The sequence below is a fragment of the Ornithorhynchus anatinus genome, chromosome 13 (genome assembly GCF_004115215.2).
Source record: "Ornithorhynchus anatinus isolate Pmale09 chromosome 13, mOrnAna1.pri.v4, whole genome shotgun sequence".
In the NCBI taxonomy this organism is placed as follows: Eukaryota; Metazoa; Chordata; class Mammalia; order Monotremata; family Ornithorhynchidae; genus Ornithorhynchus; species Ornithorhynchus anatinus.
Window position 1 is genome coordinate 21108421 of NC_041740.1, and position 20324 is coordinate 21128744.

At 51.1% G+C, this 20324-nt stretch overlaps 1 protein-coding gene across 1 annotated transcript in view; it reads right to left on the minus strand.

Annotated features, from left to right (window-relative positions):
- The window catches only part of MINDY3 (MINDY lysine 48 deubiquitinase 3), an 80532-nt gene that overhangs the window by 22570 nt on the left and 37638 nt on the right, over window positions 1-20324 (minus strand). Inside the window, 1 exon segment of the mRNA XM_029077751.2 lies at window positions 17339-17419. Coding sequence (XP_028933584.1) covers window positions 17339-17419 — 81 coding nt within the window.

Here is a 20324-nt window from a genome sequence, read left to right on the forward strand (position 1 = left end):
CAAAAGGTGAGGGGAGAAGAAGAAAGGGGGGCTAAGTCAGGGAAGGTGCCTTGGAGGAGAGGTGCCCTCTAAGGCTTTGATGGGTCGGCGGAGAGTAATTGTCGGACTTGAGGAGGGAAGACACTCCAGGCCAGAGGCAGAAAGTGGGCGAGGGGTCAGCGGCGAGATGGAGGCGTAGTGAGAAGGTGAGCATTTAGAGGAGTGGAGGGTGTGGGCTGGGTTGTAGTAAGACAGTAGTCGTGTGAGGTAGGAGGGGGAGAGGTGATTGAGGGCTTTAATGCCAATGCTGAGGAGTTTTTGTTTGACGTGGAGGTGGATGGGCAACCACTGGAGTTTCTCGAGGAGTGGGGAGACATGTCCTGAGCGTTTTCGTAGCAAAATGATCCGGGCAACAGAGTGGAGTACGGATTGGAGTGGGGAAAGACAGGAGAATGGGAGGTCTGCAACGGACACATTCGGGCCTGGAAGATACTCTGGATCTGTACTCAGATGGGCTTTTAAGTATTGTGCTCGACTAACTGAATTTAGCTATTCGGCTTAGAGCCGGTTTTTACTAAACTGTGATGTTTAGTCTGGGTTGGTGGAAATGAGACATTTTTCTAACGGCTGCTTTATATTTCGGGAAAGATTTCACGTAGACTTTGGGGCTACATTATTAACGGAACCACCAACTCTAACCCATTTCTACTTGCTTGGCAAAGCCTGTCTAAAAAGAAAGGTGCTGGGAAATTTAGACATTAAGGAGTAGGATTCAACACTCCGTAACCATGAAACAAAATCTTCCTCACTATGACTAAGTGGCGTAGCGTCACGGCGTCACCAGTTTCCGCAGACTTTATATAAAGATCACATTAGCTGTTCTTAAATACCTATTAAAATGCTGTGAGACCTAGAGACGAGCAGTACATTTTCCAAGAAGGCTTTTCAAATTTACCCGTCCTTTCTTTCTTTCCTCGGAGGAGTACCTTCTCATGGTCAACCAGATAACTACCGAATGCTGATCTGTTGGGTTTTTTTTTTTTAATGTTTTTTGTTAAGGGTTTACCCAGTGCCTGACAGTTTACTAAGTGCTGAAGTAGCTACAAATTAATCAGGTTGGATACAGTTCACGTCCCTCCCGGTGCTCACAGTCTTAATCCCCACTTGACAGCTGAGGTAACAGAGGAGTTAACAGAGAAGTTAAGTGACTTGCCTAAGGGCACACAGCAGACAAGGGGCGGAGCCAGGATTAGAACCCAGATCTTGCGGACTCCCAGGCCCGTGCTCTATCTACCAGGCCACGCTGCTTCCCGGGGTTTATGGTTGATAACCATACAAATCAGATTCCAGGTCAGAGCACCATTATTAAACACCAAATCAAAAAGATCGATCATTACCCGGTGCTCTTTAGTTTACCTGAAAACATGATATGCGAGTACTATTTTCAGGGGTGGGCTCTGGAATATATACATATAATTGGGCACTGAACAATGAATAATTGCCTATTAAGTGATAAGCTCCTTCAGGGCAGGAGCTGTACTGGAAGGGAAACAGAGTTCCCGGCAGGAGGAAAGGCATGACGAAGGGTTCGGAGATGGGAGAGTTGAGAATAAGGAGGAATGAGGAGTGCGAGCTAGAGTGGAGAGGGAGACAAAAGTGGTAAGAGCTGTTGGAATGCATTAAAAATGTCAGGAAACTCGGCCTGACTCTGAGGGGAAACGGACTACTGACGCTTTTTAAGGAGCGGGGAAATGTGTGCAGGTGACATTTTACAAAGATGACCCAGGTGACAGAATGAAGAAAAAAACTGGAGGTGGGAGAGCCAGGGAGACCAGTGAGGGAGGTTTCACTGTAGACTGTAACCTTCTTAAGGGCAGGATTCCCGTCTACTGCATTTTACTCGCCCACACGTTCCCAACCCCAATGCTCAGAACGCTAGCTGGTACAGAGTACGCGCTTAACAAAAACCATTTTCTTTTTCAGTGCTCAGCAGAGCGCTTTGCACGCACTAAGTGCTCAGTCGGTATTATTGATCGACCGAGGCTGATTCGGTAATCCAGCCGGGATACGATCAGCAACCTTGACCAGGGCGGTGACCACCTGGGGGGGTTTCTAGCAAATACAACGGTGGAGAATCCACAGAGGGAACGGGAAAGAAAAAGACAAGTCAAGGATAAACCGGGCTGAGGCAGGGCAGATGACGGTGTTGACCGTGTTAGGAAAGTTCCGTGGAACAGCGTCTCCTCATTACACAAAGCCTAAAATCTGGAAGGTCCCAGTTTCACAAATTTAGTTATGAGAAACAGAAGTGGAGTTGGCTAAACAATAAAAGTGGAATTAGCTTTTTGTTTAAACAAAAATCATAATCAGATGAGAGAAATTGAGTACAAGTATATCGAGTTTTTTCCAATTGATAAAAATAAAAAAATGCGTAAGGGCTCTCTGATGTTAATCTGAACCGTACTGTAACAAGAGAAACTACCTGGCCCAGATTCATTATATTCGAGTCTCCCAGTGATGGACTCCATAGTAAAAACAATGCCACCCAACCCGGGGAAATTTAAGTGCTGAGCCCTCACTCTGACAGAAAGGCAATTCTTTCTAAATTTGGAGTTCGGACCTGTTAATTGGCCGTCAGTTGAAAGGAAAGCTTTTATCATAGCGGAGGTCAAAGGTGGACTTCCATATACACGCGAAGAATCCCTATAACCTTGAAAGGGAACATGTAAAACTAATCACTTCCCACCACTTCAAAAGAAAATTTGCCACGGATTTCCAAAGAAATTAGTCACCGAGTTTCAGAAGAATGAAACTGGATACTTATTCACAGGCTCCAACTGCTGTGTGTTGAATTAAGAGTTGCAATCCCCGGGCTGGGAAGTTTTTAATTCCAAGTAAAAAAGACAACTAGATTTCAACTACTAATCACCCAACTAATTCCATTAGTGTTTCTTAGAACTACAGGAATCATTCAATTTCCAAGGTTCTACTCAAAAGCACACCCAGATGAGTCTTCGGGAGCAGGAGAGAAACGGTGTGCGTAGATGTCGACCCAACTAAAAGTTGGTGACATTTCTCAGTTTCGTGCCTCTTCAGAGATCTCCGCCCAACTGACTCGCGATGATTCAGCTCTGCCATCTCTGGGGGTGCGAACCCCAGAAGGGGAAACGTGGTGCCGAGCCTGCAGGGTTGTAAAGTCAAAGCTGCTTTCCCGGGCTGTCTCTTGGGCGGTGATTCTGAGGAAAAATTCCTCAAGAGGCACCTTTGCCAACAGAACCTTTCCCTGCCTCTCCCCCGGGTCTGCAGCTCGCCGCCATTTAGGAACGAGGGAGCGTAGGTCACCAAGGGACCGGGTGGCCTCAAAATGGCTCCCGGAACTCCTTTCCAGAAAGGATTGCTTACATTTTGAGCTTGTGAACTTCTAGGGGCACACGCCAAAAATAACACCTGGCTCTCTCCAATCTGGACAAGCTTGGATCACGGTTTGATCGGGGCAGGGGGCTGGAGAGAAAAGTACGTAGGACGGATGTCAACGTCCAGAAATGACCATTTCATGCACATTTCCCTTCCCTTCCTCAGCCAGCCTGACTGCTTCACCCCCCTAATGCCAACCTACTGGCCGTGTCTTGCCCTCATCTCTCCCTCTCTGTAGACCCCCTGCTCATGCCCTCCCGCCTTCCCCCTTCACAGCTGGCACATCACTACTCTCCCCTCAAGTCCTCCTAAAATCACACCTCCCTCAGGTTCACGATGCATTCAACTACATTTGACCGGATCATGGGCATTATTTGATCATAGCCCGCCCAGCTGGGTCCTCTGACTGGTTCCTGCGGACCGGATCTGATTGGTTTGGAACACCTGAGGCGATCTGACGCAGATGGGGAGCCCCAGACATTTTATAATTTACAGTCGCTGAAGCTCTAACACAATCCCCCTGTTCCCGTGTAATCGTGACATCATCGTGCTTCCCCCGTTAGACTGGAGGTTCCCTAAGGGGAGGGGTCGGGTCTATTAATTCAGTTGTACTTTCCCAATAAAGCACACAATAAATGCTACCGATGGATGCCGGTGAAGCATAAATACTTCAAGTCACACTTCCTAAACTCTTCACTTAGATTTGGCATTTTTGTAAATTCAAAAGGCTCACCTAATTCCAAATAACCCGCATTTCCATCCTAAATTTCAGGCAGACTGAGTTGAGTTTGATGCTCCATTTATTGCGGCGGGGCTTCGTGTATAGAGCACAGGCCTGGGAATCAGGAACCTGAGTTCTAATCCCAGCTCTGTTACGTGTCTGCTCTGTGACCCGGGGCAAGTCACTTCACTTCTCTGGGTCTCAGTGACCTCATCTGTAGAACGGGGATTAAGAGCGTCAGCCCCATGTGGGACAGGGACTGGGTCAAACCTGATTAACTTGTATCCACCCCAGTGATTAGAACAGCGCTTGGGACACAGTATGTGCTTAACACGTACCAAAATTATTATTATTATTATTATTATTATTATTATTATTTCCACCTTGGGTTGCCCAATGACACCGTGTCAAGACCGCGGTATTGTCGGCTGAGCACCAACCACACTTTTCAGGCTCACGCTTCCAATCATCTGCCTACCTCCGGGTCACGGGGCTGTAAGATAAACCGCTTCATGCTTTTACCTCTTATTTTTATTATTGTGGCTTTAGGAGATTTGAATATTTCAATTAATGATCTTAAGTTCCAACCCCAAATTAAAAAAAAAAGGTCACAGTTTTCAGAATCCGATGAGGCCACGAGGTCAAAAGACTGAAATCAATGGAGAGTTTTAAAGTATCCCTATAAGTGAACTGCCCCTTTGAAATGATATTCCATTTTAAATTCTGAAAAGACTTCTCTGCCAGTTGTGAGTGAAGGGGATAGAAAAGATGTGGGGCATAAAGGGAACAAAGGCGCTCGGTCTTGTTTTTTGATATGTTCCCAAGAAGTATTCTGGAGCAAGATTTCTTTTTGCCATTTGCTCTTAAGTCACATTCCTAACTACATAAAAATACTCTTTGAAAGAGAACATCTGAAACAATTATTCTGGACTTTAGACTAAAAGGAGCAGAGTATAAAATAAACATTTCTGCCTGGTAGAGGCTTCAAAATGGCCATCGCATAGGGGTAAGGCTCTGTTATTTTAAAGCACCAGAATCGAAAATTTCTACTCGTAAACTTGACGGGGGGGGGGGGGGGGGGGGGGGGGTTCGCGGTATTATGTTTTACAACAATGTTCATTAAGATTGAACTTAAGCAAATCTTTGTAGGAAAAGAGATGCTAACAGTGCCTCGGTTAATCTTTATTTCTGAAAGCAAACTGTGGGTTGTTAGAGTGTAACACCATGACGACCTATCAGTGCTTGAATCATCAATAATTTGAGGCCACTAATTGCCAAAAAAACACTGTGGTCCTGGAAAAAAAAGCGATCTGGATAGATTTTATTCTGGTCTGTCAACAGTAACAGCACGATTAGCAATTTGACTATACTGTGAAGTACAATATGAACTGTACTGTGAGAATAACGATAATAATAATGATAATGTTGGTATTTGTTAAGCGCTTACTATGTGCAGAGCACTGTTCTAAGCGCTGGGGTAGACGCAGGGCAATCAGGTTGTCCCACGTGGGGCTCACAGTCTTAATCCCCATTTTCCAGATGAGGTAACTGAGGCCCAGAGAAGTTAAGTGACTCGCCCACAGTCACAACAGCTGACAAGTGGCAGAGCTGGGATTCGAACTCAGGACCCCTGACTCCAGAGCCCGTGCTCCTTCCACTGAGCCACGCTGCTTCCCTGTAAATCTCAATTTTCTTCTCCAGCTACAACGATGGATTTGAATGCATAAAAATTACAGTTCAAATACCAACTTTAACTCACGGACTGCTTTTTTGCTGAGTGGTTCATGTTACATTTTAGCCCTTTCCTCAATTCACTCATTCATTCGTATTTATTGAGCGCTTACCGTGTGCAGAGCACCGTACTCTTTGCCAATCTTTCGAGAGAGGGGACGGGTTATGGGTGCCCGCTTGCCATTTTGAGAGTGGGGGCAAACTTTGGGCAGTGCAAGAAGGGGGGGGGCGAAAAGAGGAGGTGGGAAAGGAGGGCGAAAAGGGGTGGGGGAGAGAGAAAAGGCAACAGAGGGAAGAGAACTGGAGAAGAAAATGGAGGAAGAGGAAGAAAACGAGGGGTTGACAGGAAGGAGGAAAGGAAAACGCAAGACGGGAGAGGCAGGCAAGAAGAGAGCCCTCTGGGTCAGTCCCACTCTAATCAGGTCCTTTGTGCGGGTTCTCCCTTTCATTCCGGAAATCTTTTGAGACTGAGGCTCACCCGCTGTCTTATTTTAAGAGAAGCAGCGTGGCTCAGTGGAAGGAGCACGGGCTCGGGAGTCCGAGGTCGTGGGTTCTAATCCCGGCTCCGCCACGTGTCAGCTGTGCGACTTTGAGCCAGTCACTGAACTTCCCTGTGCCTCAGTTACCTCCTCTATAAAATGGGGATTAAGAAGACTGGGAGCCCCACTTGGGCCAACCTCATTACCCTGTATCCACCCCAGTGCTCAGAACAGTGCTCGGAACATAGTAAGCGCTTAATAAATACCATTATCATTATTATTATCTCCTCTTTAGCATATATATCATTTCAGACTGCCCCCCCCCAAAGCTGAGACAGACCTGCTACGCAATTAAATACACTACCTGGCAGGAAAAATCCAATAACTATATTTCAACGAGGAAAAGCTGCACCGTAATAAATCTCTGTTCTGATATTTTACTTTGAAGCTTCCTTTTCACCCAAAGACTAATAGGGTACACTTTTGAAAAGGACAAATTGAGAGCGAGTTCCTTGGGGAAATCCCCCCATGTGCTCTTATAAATAAATTGAGTAAGAGGAGAATCAATTGCTAAGCATAAAATGAAATCCTCTCTTTGTTCCTTCAGTTGGGAGTCCTTTTCACGTACGGGACCTCCTGAGTGAAGAAAAAGCTGAGAAAAAGCAATTCCACGTACCCAAAATGGGGAATCTCTCTAACATGAAACAGAGTAATTTCGTTCAATAAATAGGTCAAACGCCCAAATTTAGAAACGCAACAAATGAAGGACAACATCGGGCAACCGGCATTTCATTTGGGGTCGGCCATTGAAATTCTAACATTTAAACCCCCTATCTTAGAAAGAAAACGTAAAACAGATGGATGAGTGATCATTTCCTCAAAAGGAAACAATTTTCTTGTTCACCTAAGGGCATACACAATTACGTTTTCATGGTCTCCATCAACCAACCGTGAACGTAAACCTTAAACAAGATCAGATTTGAAGCCTCCACTCAGGAACAGAAATGACTGTTAATGAATGCTACGATGATTTTAGAAGGGATCTGTAGTGTTAACGAGTATTTGGTTCATGTTTTCTGAAAGAAAGGAATTTTTTTTTTTTTTTTTTTTATATCAACACAGTAAAACAATTTGCCCGACAGCCGGTCCGATACCTGTCCCTTGTTGGATTCTGGATTTTTTTTTTTTTTTAAAAGATGGAAAAAATGGACTCATTAACGTAGCCAGCTTGAGGTCCTGAGTTTGGTTTGATAGGCTGTAGTCTCTAAATTTCATTTCCTTCTCATCTGTTCCCTTGGAGAGTAACGTTTGATGAGGTCAGATAAAACTGCTTGAAGGTTGGCACTGGCCACTTCTATATTCGGCAGAGAGCAGCGTCACCACCCTTTTAACGAGCTCTCTGTCCTTACGGGAGCATCTGACCCCATCACCGGGCCCGGCCTCTGGAAATTGCTCAGCAAATCTGGCAGCCCCGGGCGATTCCCCAAGCCCCCCGAGGCTACTCCGCGACAGAAAGGTTCGCCCAGACAAGGTTGGAAGGTCGGAGGGGGAAGGCAGGCCCCGTCTTGTTCAACCCATTCCGGGTCTCCACCCTTAAGGAAGCAGCTCCGACGGCTAGACACGGAACGCGTTTCCAAGCCACCGGGCAACTCTTCCAACTGGAGAGGCTACGGAACGTCGGTCTCGGAGCCAGCGGGCCGGGAACCGTCGCCTACTGACGGATGCGCTCTTGAGGGGCCCGAACAGCGCAAACAATTACGCATCGCTTGCGGAGCTGGTTTCAGACATATTCGGTTGCCTCGAGGCCCGGGAAAACCCATCGCTCCCTCTTAATCCCTTCGCCAACACGCAGAGTTCCGTTGGAAAGCCCTAAACCCGCAGCGTTTCTCCAGGGAGGGCCCGTGTCTCCCTTCTCCAGACCGTAAGCTCGCTGTGGAGGAGGAGCTCGGTCTGCTAAGTCTGTTGTACTGTGCTCTGCGCAGAGCAAGCGCTCAAAATGCCACCCATCGATCGACGGATTTGCTCCAGAACCACCGGGTCCATTCGGTCGTTCACGCAATCGTATTTACTGAGCGCTTACTGTGTGCACAGCGCTTGGAAAGTACAACTGGGAAACAGATAGAGTCAATCCCTCCCCAACAACGGGCTCACAGTCTAGAAGGGGAGAGACGGACAACAGGACAAAACAAGTGGGCGTCAAGAGAGAGAGAGAGAGAGAATTAGAGATATACACACACATCACTAATAAATGACTCCCCTCCCCGGGTTCCCTTCCCGCGTGTCGCTTCCGACGGCTGGGCCTTTGTGAACTGCAAACTGCCTCGGCTGTCCGACGGGGAGCCCTGAAGTAATCGTCTCACTCGCATACAGTCGAGCTGGCCCCGACGGCTTCGCCGGATCAGGACGGGGCCGGGGCACGGCTCAGGAAAACTCGGGAAACCCAACACGACGGCGGAATGTCTTCCGAAGCAGCTCGACCTTCCCCAACCGATACGGCAGTCATCCGTGAAACAACGGACCCAAGAGGCAGCATCATAAAGGTCGGCCTGGTTCTCAACGAACCGGTTTTACAGAAGGGCCTGTTACGGTTGGTGCGATGTCCCGGCTTCTTGAACCATATTCGACGTCAAAGAATAACGGTATTTGTAAAGCGCTTTAACTATGTGCTAGGCACCATAGTAAGCGCTGGGGTGGGAACAAGCAAAGGGGGTTGGACATAGTCCCTGTCCCCATGGGGCTCACTTACTATAATCCAACTACTGTACTAAGCACTGGGTGATAATAATAGTGATGAACGGCATTTACTAAATGCTCACTAGGCGCCAAGCACTGTTCTAAGCGCCGGGGTAGATACAGGGTGATCAGGTCGTCCCACGCGGGGCTCACAGTCAACCCCCATTTTACAGATGAGGTGTAACCGAGGCTCAGAGAAGTTAAGTGACTGGCCCAACGTCACACAGTGAGAAGCGACGGAGCCGGGATTAGAACCCACAACAAGATACGAGATCCCACATGAGGAGCGCAGCCCAACTACCGGGGGAAAGGGGTCTCGAATCCCCAATCTGCGAATGACAGAACTGAGGCACGGAGAAGGGAGGTGATCTGCCCAAGTGGCCGAGCCGGCATTGGAACCCAGGACCTCTGCCTCTCAGGCCCGTGCTCCGTCCACTAGGAGCTTCTCTGGAGCAGATACGATTTTAGTCGGGCTCCGAGGATGGGGAGAGTGATGGTCAACAGAAAGGCTATGGGGGGGGGGGGGGGGGGGGGGAGGGGGATGGAGCACGGGACTGACGGTGAGAGAGACAAGATGGAGGTAGAGAGGGCAAGTGCGCCTACCGGGCTGTACTGGGGAAGGAGCAAAGTTAGGTAGGAAGGGGAGAGCCGCCCGAGTGCCTTAAAAGCGACGCCAAGGAGTTTGGGTACGACGCAGATTTGGAGGGGCAGCCACCGGAGGTTGTCGAGAGGGGGGAGAGGCGCACAGAGCGATTTTTTAGAAAAACGTTCCGGGGGGAGAGTGAAGTAAGGGCTGGAGGCAGGGAGGGCAGGTGGCTCTCAATAAATACGACTGCTTCAAGACCCCTACGATGGGTCCGATAACGGGGCACCGAGTCAACTGCGGTAACCCTCCCTCGGCTACCTCGAGCAAATCTCTGGGCGCCGGCATTCCCAACGCCCTGACCCCTATTCCTCTTCCTAAGCTGGCAAGGGCCGCTCTCCCCGCTCGCAAGAATCCTCTTTTACTCACTCTTCCGAAACGGTGCGTCGAAGGCAGCTACGTGAGTCATTACGGTAGATTCTACGGTCCTTGGGAGATACTTTTGTAGAAAGGAAATCGCGACTGGTTAGCCAAAAGGCTTCACAAAGTGGCTTTACGAGCGACCCCTCGCTCCTTCGGCTACGATAAAAATAATGACGATGATGAACGATGGTATTTCTTAAGCGCTTACCCTGCGCCAGGCACTGTACTAAGCGCTGGGGTGGATTCGAGCAAATCGAGTTGGACACAGTCTCACGTGGGGCTCACAGTCTCGGTCCCCTTTTACGGACGAGGGGACTGAGGCCCGGAGAAGCCAAGTGACTTGCCCAGGGTCACACAGCAGACAAGTGGGGGGGGGGGGGGGGGGGGGGGCCAGGATTAGAACCCGTGACCTTCTGTCTGTGCTCTATACTCCTGGCTGTTCTCTGTAATCGTACAATATGATGCACATTCAATGGAAAAAACCAACAACCGGGAATCTCATTGAGGTTCAAGTCATGAGTCCAAAATGCTCCTTACCTAAACGTTAATTTATTAAATTAACTTTGCCGCAGAGGCATTACAAGGAGGCCCGGGGCAGATGCGTTCTACGAAACTGAGAACCGACCTAAATTTGCCGCCTTAAAAACTTAACGATCATAAATTGTGGCATTTGTCAAGCGCTCACTAGGTGCAAAGCACGGTTCCAAGCGCCACTGGGCCTTCATTTCTCAGACGCCACGTGCATTCACCCAAACCCGCAGAGGTTAGCGGTGGCGCGCAGGCTGAAGACCTGGAAGAAACCGGGCCTGAAAGAACTGTCAGTGGGTCAGTCCTACCGGCCGAGCGCTTACGGTGTGCAGAGCACTGTGCTAAGCGGTTGGGAGGGGACAAGGTAACGATAAACGGGCACGTTCCCCGCCCACAACGAGCTTAGAGGGGAGATGGCCATTGGTGGTGAGTCGCTGGCGGCTCATTCTCCCCTCTGCCAACGCTCAGAAGGCACCAGAAAACCTTCTAGTTTGGAGAGAGATGTCAAGAGTGGCTAGGAATCATTTTCCGATCAACTAACTGTCCAGGAATCCAGTGGCCCATCCTGGGGGAGCACTAGATAGGGCTCGGTGGAAAGAGCCCGGGCTTGGAAGGCCGAGGTCACGCGTTCGAATCCCGGCTCTGCCCCTCGTCAGCCGTGTGACTGTGGGCGAGTCGCTTCACTTCTCTGGGCCTCAGTTCCCTCATCTGTCAAATGGGGATTAACCGGGAGCCCCACGTGGGACGACCCGACGACCCTGTATCTCCCCCGGCGCTTAGAACAGTGCTCTGCACGTAGTAAGTGCTTAACAAACAACATCATCATCATCATTATTATTATTAGATACTCTGGGACTTTCTGCCCCCAGGAAAGACCCGCTACAGGGAGTTCTGAGTTCCGGTCCCGAGTCGGCTAAGTACGGAAAGGGCTGGTCAAATCTTTGCAGACGGTACTTCCGTGGACCCGGGATTCACTCGCTGTCGCTGCGATGTGACTGGTTTCGAGGAAGCGGAACGAAATCGTTAAGCAAATAATCAAAGGAGACGGCCACGCCGGTTCACAAGCGATCTCCGTGATGATCCCGGTCTGGGTAGGGGCCCATTTTGACTGTGATCCTTTAAAAAAAAAAGTCCGCCATTTTGGATTTGGGTTTTCCCCTCCGTGACCGTCGGGCTAGTCTACGTTTGCCAGGCACAGATAAATGGGATGGTTTTTCAGTCCTTCTGCTTTTGTACATGTCTTCCTCTGGTCTAACAACATTAGAGATGCCTTAGATTAAAATGGAATCTCTGCCATTTACAAGGTCACCTGCGTACCTCTAGTTTGCCTCGTGGCTCGCCCGAATTCCCCTCTTTAGGATAATAATGCTACTAATTCCAATACTTTTTAAGGGCTTACGAAGGGCCACACACTGTCCTAAGCACTAGGGCAGACGGAAGATCGTCAGGTTGGACGCGGTCCCCGTCCCCCGTGGAACTCACAGTCTAAGTAGGAGGGAGTCCAGAAACCGAAGCCCCATTCTGCAGATGAGGAAACCGAGGGCCCGCGGGCGCTACATGACGCTAAATGCGATTAGAACCCGACTCCGCGACGGTGGAGTGGCTAGAGCCCGGGCCCGGGAGTCATCGGGTCACGGGTTCTAATCGCGGCTCCGCCACTTGTCTGTTGTGTGACCTTGGGCAAGTCGCTTCACTTCTCTGGGGCTCAGTTCCCTCATCCGCAAAACGGGGATGGGGACTGTGAGCCCCTCGCGGGACCAGGACTGGGTCCAACCCAATCTGCTCGCATCCACCCCAACACTTACACAGTGCCCGGCGCATAGTCGGCGCTTAACCAGTACCACGATTATTAATTTTGATCTACCCAGGCCTGGGGTCTTTCCACTCCGCCACGACGTTGTCCAGACCTAATCTTATTTTCCCCGTGGGTGAGTTATAAATTTAAATGTGAGTTACACTTTAAATTTTAAAATTAATAATGCACTTGGAGAGAGAGAGAGAGACATAACGATAAACTTCCCCTCGGATAGCTGGCCGCGGGGCAGGAAAAAGCAGCTGGGCCCCCCATCTCCCCGGCCTCTGCCGACAGGCCTCTTCGTTCCCTCTGCCCCGGGGACGGCAATGTTCCGGCAGGGAGCTGCCCTCTGGGGTATTTGTTAAACGCTGTTCTGAGCGTCGGGGCAGATACAGGGTCATCAGGTCGTCCCACGTGAGGCTCCCGGTTAATCCCCATTTGACAGATGAGGGAACCGAGGCCCAGAGACGTGAAGCGACTCGCCCGCAGTCCCACGGCTGACGAGGGGCAGGGCCGGGAGTCGAACCCGTGACCTCTGACTCCGAAGCCCAGGCTCCTTCCACTGAGCCGCGCTGCTTCCGTATCTGGGAAAGCAGCCCCCTCCCACGACCCTCTTGCCCCCACCAGAATCGGTTACCACCTCCCTCCCGTGCCCAACCAGGGCCCTCGGAGTCCCCAAGCCCCGACACACACCCATCAGATCCTTCCTTGAGTTTTTCTTGAGCGGCCCCTTTTGAATTTTAATAAAGCCCGGCTAATTTTCTTTGGAATTTCGGTGCGGGAGTGTATTTTAACTAGGCATTCCCCGGGTTCGCCCTCGGGGCATTATTACGAGGACAGAGTGCCAGGAATACGGCACAGGCTCGACCAACCACCCCACGAGGGAAGTGTCCGTCGGGTCCAACCGGCCCTACTTTCCCATCCGGGTTAGGAGGAGGGGGCGGAAACGAGGACCACGGCCCACGGCACGGCCTCAGGGAAAGAGCAAGGGCCCGGGAGTCGGAGGACCTGGGTTCTAATCCCCCAGCTCCGCCCCTGGTTGGCCCCGTGACCTCGGGCAGGTCGCTTCAACTCTCCGTCCCTCGGCCCCCCTCGGCTGCAAAACGTGGATCGAGGCCGTGAGCCCCACGCGGGACCGGGACCGTGTCCGACTTGACTGCACACAGTGAGCGCTGAACCGATATCGGAAAAAAAAAAAGCCCTGACGCTGCAAGCGGTCTCCCGTCCGCCTTCGCATCGAACAGAAACCCCACATCTTTGGTTTCAAAAACACTCAGTCGCCTCGCCGTTCTCCTACTACGGCCCAGCCCGCACTCTCCGCCCCTCTGCCGCCGCTCACCTCCTCGCGGAGCCTCGGTCTCGTCTGTCCCGTCGTCGATCCCTGGCCCACGTCCTGTCTCTGGCCTGGAACGCCCTCCCTCCTCACGTCTGACGATGACTCTCTCCCTCTTCAGAGTCTTACTGAAGGCCCATCTCCTCCAAGAAGCCTTCCCTGACTACGCTTCCCTTTCCTCTCCCCCCATTCCCTTCTGCTTCACTCTGACTCGCTCTCCTTACTCATCCCCCCACCCGGCCCCACACCACTTACGCACCTATCTTCTGTTTGACGATATTCACGTCGGTCTCCCCCTCTAGCCTGTGAGCTCGCTGTGGGCGGGGAACGCGTCTACGGTGATTGTATTTCCCAAGCGTTCAGCACAGCGCTCCGCATGCAGGAAGCGCTCCACGGAGGCCAACGGATGAACGAACGCAAGTCGGCCTCGGCAGCCGTGGAGGGGCTCCGGAAACTCGCCCCATCCCCCGCAGAGGGAGAAATAAAAGCGATCCCGGGCACGGTGGATAGCAGATTCAGCGGCAGCGCGGCAAGGAGGAATCTCTCCGCGTCCCGCGGGGGGGCAAGAGACCGTCAGACGGGCACGGATCCTAGCGGCCACTCACAAATAAGAATCTCACCGTCAACAGTGTCATTCGCGAACCCCATCCTCCGGGCGCCCGGTGATTCCCGGACCTGTCCGAGGGTCATCCATTCACTCCGTCAGTAATGTAAAAAAAAAAGGATTCGACAACACAGATTGCCTTGAAAATTCCAAACTGAAAAGGAGGCCTTTCCTCTTAATGAGAACAAGTACGAGAAACTTGGCACGCGCACCCAAAGAGACCGAAATACACACATATTGGCCGGGAAGTAACAAGAGGGCGACATTTTTAACGAGCTGCCAGAAGTGATCTGTGCCGTTTCTGGCCTGCCGGGCCAGAAGTGCCATCGCCGTCATTGCACAAATATCGCGGAAGGAACCTTCAAACAATGCCTTCTGCTACGGTTCCCCAAACTGCCAGGACCGTCAGGAAGCTTGTCCAATTTGGCCCGGGTTCTAACCGTTAAAAGCAAGCCAAAAAGGTCTTATATGTGAAATCGGCGTTCTCAAACTACGTATTTCACGTGAGACCCCGGAAGCGGCGGCCACGGGCGCCTTGACCTCTCGTCCTTTGGAGAACCGACCCGCACCGCCCTTGAAGCGCCTTGAACTGCCCTCCGCCCGCGTGATCCCGGGGCCTCGATCCGGACTGATCCTGCCTCTCGCTGGCGGGAAGGGTAGGGGGAGAGAGAGCGGCACGCCGCCCCCCCTTCCACAACGCTCGACTCTCTCCCCTTTTCTCATCCTTTCTCTTCTCCCCCTCTAGCGCTCCGTGCGCATTTGGCTTCGACCTTCGCACGGCGCTCCGTTCCCACCTCTCCCCTTCCGTCCGCCCCTCCCGCGGCGGCGCCCACCTTCATCTCTCCGGGAGGGTTTCCCCGCCAACCGCCCGGCCTCCCACCCTCCCTCTCCCGGCCTCCGGCTGCCACGGCGGGATTCGGATTCTCAAAATCCCCCGGGGCCCTCCTGTTTCCTCCTACCTAGAAAATACATTTTAATATCCACTTCCCCCGTCGGCCTGTACGTTTCCCGAGGGCAAGAGTCACGTCTGTCTTCTCTGTCGGACTCTCCGATATGGATGCCACAGTGCTGCCCACTCAGACGGTGCTCAGTGAAGATCGCTGGCTACCTCTAAAGGATCGGCGCTTCCAAGACAGCTCCCCTAAAGTGGCAGGAGCTAGTTTTCTATACATCGTAAATGAGTAGCACTCAAATCCTCCTTGTGTTTTCAAACTCTCTCGGACGATCAGCCTCTACTCAGAAGCCGGTAGAGCACGAGTTCCAACCCCGGCACTCCGCCCAGACCGACGCTTGAATTCTTGAATTTCGATGCCCCCACGGGGATGTCGGCGGTTCGGGTGGATGAGGCCAATCCCTGACTCTGTGCCCCGGTGGCCGGAGGTCAGCTGGCGCCATCACTGTGCGTCAGCGCTCAGAACGGGGCCTGGCACATAGCAAGCGCTTAACAGACGCCATCATTAATTATAATTATCGTTGCGGAGTAGAAAGGTAGTGACAAAATGGGCCATAGCTGTGGATTGCCGGACGATTATCCCAGGGGACAGACCAGCCTAGTGGGTAACCCTCAGAAGAGGGTTGCTCTTCGGAGCAGAGCGTTCCCAAACGTTGGGACACCAAAGGGAATCTCAGTCTAGATATTCAGTCTACCACGGTGATAGTACTTTAGTGCGCTTTTACAAAATCTCCCGTCTCCTTTTACGCTTCCCGACAACGGAAGCGTTTAGACATGTGTCCATTAATTCCAAGAAGGGGGCTTGAAGTTCAAAATCCAACATTCAAGATCTAAGCATCTTAAGAGAGGTCAACCCTTGCTCCTGAGATAAAGACACACGGTCTCCTTTTCAGGCACCGGTCGGATTCAAGGGTTAAGATCCAAACTCTTACGATGTAATAATGCCCATATTACTTGGACACTTGATTTTCACTGTCCCTAGGGCTCTATCATACACCAATCTACATTCTGGGAATATGAGTTAACACCATTAAAAAGTATTTTGGAGATGATCAGATTCAAATATTTCAATAGATAGTTTTCATAATCGGTCACGACAGTGGCAATAAGGTCAGCACCGTTAAGCATATACGCCCAGGAAACAGGCTTCGTCTCTGCCCACCCAACCCGCGTTCCTACGTATAGAGAGGGTGAACGTACAATCCAAAACACACGACCGTTACAAGAAGATCTTCCGTGTCAAAAGCGCACCGTGTTCGAACGCTTAGATAAGTCATGAAGGGGTTTGGAATGCCATCGCAGTGAGAACCGCTGGTTAAATATTTAGCAAACGGGAATTTTATTCCTTCACAATTTACCGGTGCAGATATCGATATGGCTACTGTTACTTCTAACCGGCAGTGGAACCCCAAAGGTGGTTTTATTTTTTTCCAGATCGACCTGGACACTTTTTCAAATGTTCCGATGCCAGAACCGTCAAGTCGGAATGAGGAAATCTGTACCTGAAAATGTGAAACAGGTTTTCCCCTCACGATTCTACAACTAAGGGATCACAGGGTTTTCTTTACTACGCAGGGATATGAGCGCAGTCGATCAGGAAAGCTCACTTCCACGTGGGAAGTCCTGTTTGGCAAGAGATTGGATGCGGATCCATCAACCGAATTTACTGAGCGCTTGCTGTGTGCGGAGCACCGTGATGATAAAAATGATAATAATAAGTTTGGCATTTGTTAAGTGCTTACTGTGTGCCGAGCACCGATACAGGGGAATCAGGCTGTCCCACGTGGGGCTCACAGTCTTCATCCCCATTTGACGGAGGAGGTAACTGAGGCGCCGAGGAGTGAAGTGACTTCCCCAAAGTCTCACAGCTGACAGGCGGCGGTGCCAGGATTAGAACCCACGACCTCTGACTCCTAAGCCGTGCTCGTTCCACTAAGCCGCGCTGCTTCTAAGCGCTCGGGAGAGTCCAGTGCAACCGAGTTGGCAGACAGGCTCCAACTTCAATGGACTTCTACGGTGCTTACCTGCCTCGTCGCCTAGAAAATGCACTCAGGTTATCATACCTTGGCAAAGAAAACGGTGAGGTGAGTTTCACTGCCAACCAGCCAAATAGGGAACTTCGGAGACTTCAAATAGGAGCCCACCTGGAGCAGAGCGAGCAAAAAAAGGGAGAGCGAGAGATGCGAATAGGTTACAAAGGACAATGTAACGGGCGTAAAACAGCGCAAATAGCAACATTCACACATCTCTGTCCTGCGGGAGAAATACACACAAAGGAGGGACAGTTTACACAGCGTCTGGCATTACTTCTCCCAGCACCAACGGAGAGGGGCTAAATAATTCCATATTTTGGATAATGTGCCCCTCTCATCTGAAATCGGACCGAAGGCACCCATTTAGGTCGAGGAGCGACCATTTCACCGCAGACCTCTACCCCCTAGATCAAAACACACCGCAAGATGTCCGGCCACCACCGGTAGGAAGTTGCTGGGAGCCGGCTACCGAAAAATAGGGTGTAGAAATAGGCTCTCTCGGGGAAAGCCAACTTGCAGGGGTTTGGGGCAGCAAAGTCACCCATCGGTAAACGATCCCTCAGCTGGGGAAGTCTGAGTTTTGGCGTTTTATGACGGATGGCACGATATACAACCATCCAGTTCTTGGAGAGGTTTTGGAAATGCAATGTTCTTGACCCGAACCCCTCGAGCAGCTGCTTTTGTGAAGGCGCACAGGCTCTGAGAAACAGGCCCGCATTCCTCCTCAAATGTGAGTTAACACAGCTGCTGCTGCACAACGGATCACCAACTAAAAAGGGGGAGAAATAGTAGCCAAAGAAATCGGGGAGCGGGGGCCCGATAGGATCTTCAGGCAACACGACCAATGCCCCAGTGAGTGAGACCCCTGATCTGTCCAACGCAGGATTCTGTCTCCCAACAGGGCAACAGAGTGATGGTTATCATCCTGGACATCACCATCGATGGGATTTACTGAGCGCTGATTATGTGCAGAACACTCTTCTACAAGTTCGGGAGCGTACGACACAACAGGCCACTCTACGGATGGATAACTAGGGTTCGGGATGGACCGTTTAAACATCCCCGATTTCCCTCTTAAGTAATTTCTCCTCCATGACTTTCTCCAAATCCCGCTTGAACCTGTTGATATTTTCTGTCTGCCCAACTTCCTGTGATAACCAGTTCCATATGCTCGCCACCCACTGCGTCGGGAAGTGTTTCCTTGGGCTTGTTTTGATCTTCCCACCCTTCCAGGAGCGTCTCCCAGTTGGGCTTTGGTGGATAAAAGGCTCTGTGAGCCCTGGCCACCCCATTTGATGCTTTCGAAAAGAAAGCGGCTAAAGATGGGCATATACTTGTGAAACTTAGGAGTCCTGGGAAGAGTTGGAATAAAATTCTGGGCAAGTATGACATTTCACTTCCTTACGACCACCATCAAGTACCACTGAAGTGATTTACGGTCAGATGAGAACTCCCAGAGTTTGGCACACGGGGGATTAGTTCTCCTTCCAGGACTCTGGACCGATGCTCTAGTGTTCAAAGATTAGCACGTACTCTACCGGCGTCGCTGCGCATCAAGGTTTGAGGGGCCTAAATTTTATTCCCTGTGAATCTTAAAAAAAAAAAAAATAAATAAAACGTCGATGGGCCTGAGAACAATCCACCCTGCTGGTCCCCTTGCTCTCTTGAAAACCAGTAGCTCAGAGCTTTTAAACCGGGGAACTGTCTGCGTGGCCTAGTGGGAAGAGCCCGGGAGTCAGACGATGGGGGTTCTAATCCCAGCTCTGCCCTATGCCTCCTGTGTGACTTTGGGCAGGTCAATTTACTTCTCTGCGCCTCAGTTACCTCATCTGTAAAATGGGGATCGAGACTGTGAAACCCACGTGGGTCAGGGATTGTGTCCAACCCGATTACCCTGTATCCACCCCAGCACTTAGGACGGTGCTTGGCACATAGTACGCGCTTATCGAAAACCATTATTATTGTTGTTGTCCGGGCACTGCTCATAGAGGAGGGCTAGGGGAGGCTGGAGGAAGGGGGCAGACTTGGAGACGCGGGTACACATCTAACGCGATGTTCCCAGCAGAGGAAAGGAGGATGTTCCGGCAGAATGGAGGACGAACAGAAATCACGCAGGTGCCATCACCTAAGTCGCTCGGCCCAATTCTGGAAGAGGGCCACGGTGGCAACCAATTGTACTAATTGAGCGCTTACTATGTGCAGAGCACTGCACTCAGCCCTTGGAAGAGCACAAGGTAACAGGGAGAGTAGACACGTTCCTTGTCCGGGAGGAGTTTACAGCCTGTGGGGGAGACGTTTACTGATCTAAACGAATCGCAGATACGTACCTAAGTGCTGTGGGGCCGAGGCTTGGGGGTGGGTGACTAAAAGATACAGATCCCAGCACAAGGGTGACGAAGAAGGGAGCGGGACAAGAGGAAGCGGGGGCTTCGGCGGGGAAGTGCTCTTGGAGATGTGCATTTAAGAGGCTTTGAAGGTGGGGCGATACACCGTCTATCAGATATTAAGAGGGAGGGATTTACAGGTCAGGAGGCGGATGTGGATGAGGGGTCGGCGGGGAGATGGATGAGATCGAAGGTAGAGTGAGCAGGTTGGCTACGGAGGGGCAAAGTGTGCCGTCTGGGCTGTGGTAGGAATTGAGGGCGGTGAGGTAGGAAGGGGTAAGGCGACCGACTGCTTTAGAGCCGACGGTAAGGAGTCTCTGTTTGACGCGGAGGTGGATGGGCAACCACCGGAAGTTCCCGAGGAGTGGGGAAGCAAGGACTGAATGGTTTGGGAGAAAATTTACCCGGGGAGCAGAGTGTACTATGGACTGGACTGGGGAGAGACAGGTGGCGGGGAGGTGAGTGAGGAGGCAAGACAGGATAAGCGCTTGGGTCAGCATAGTTCTGCGGGGGAAGAAAAAAGGGGGGATTTTAGCAATGCTCTGAAGGTCCAACTAAGAGGATTTGGTGACAGACTAGGCGAGTTGAACGAGAGAGACGAATTGAGGACGATGCCACGATTAAAGGCCTGT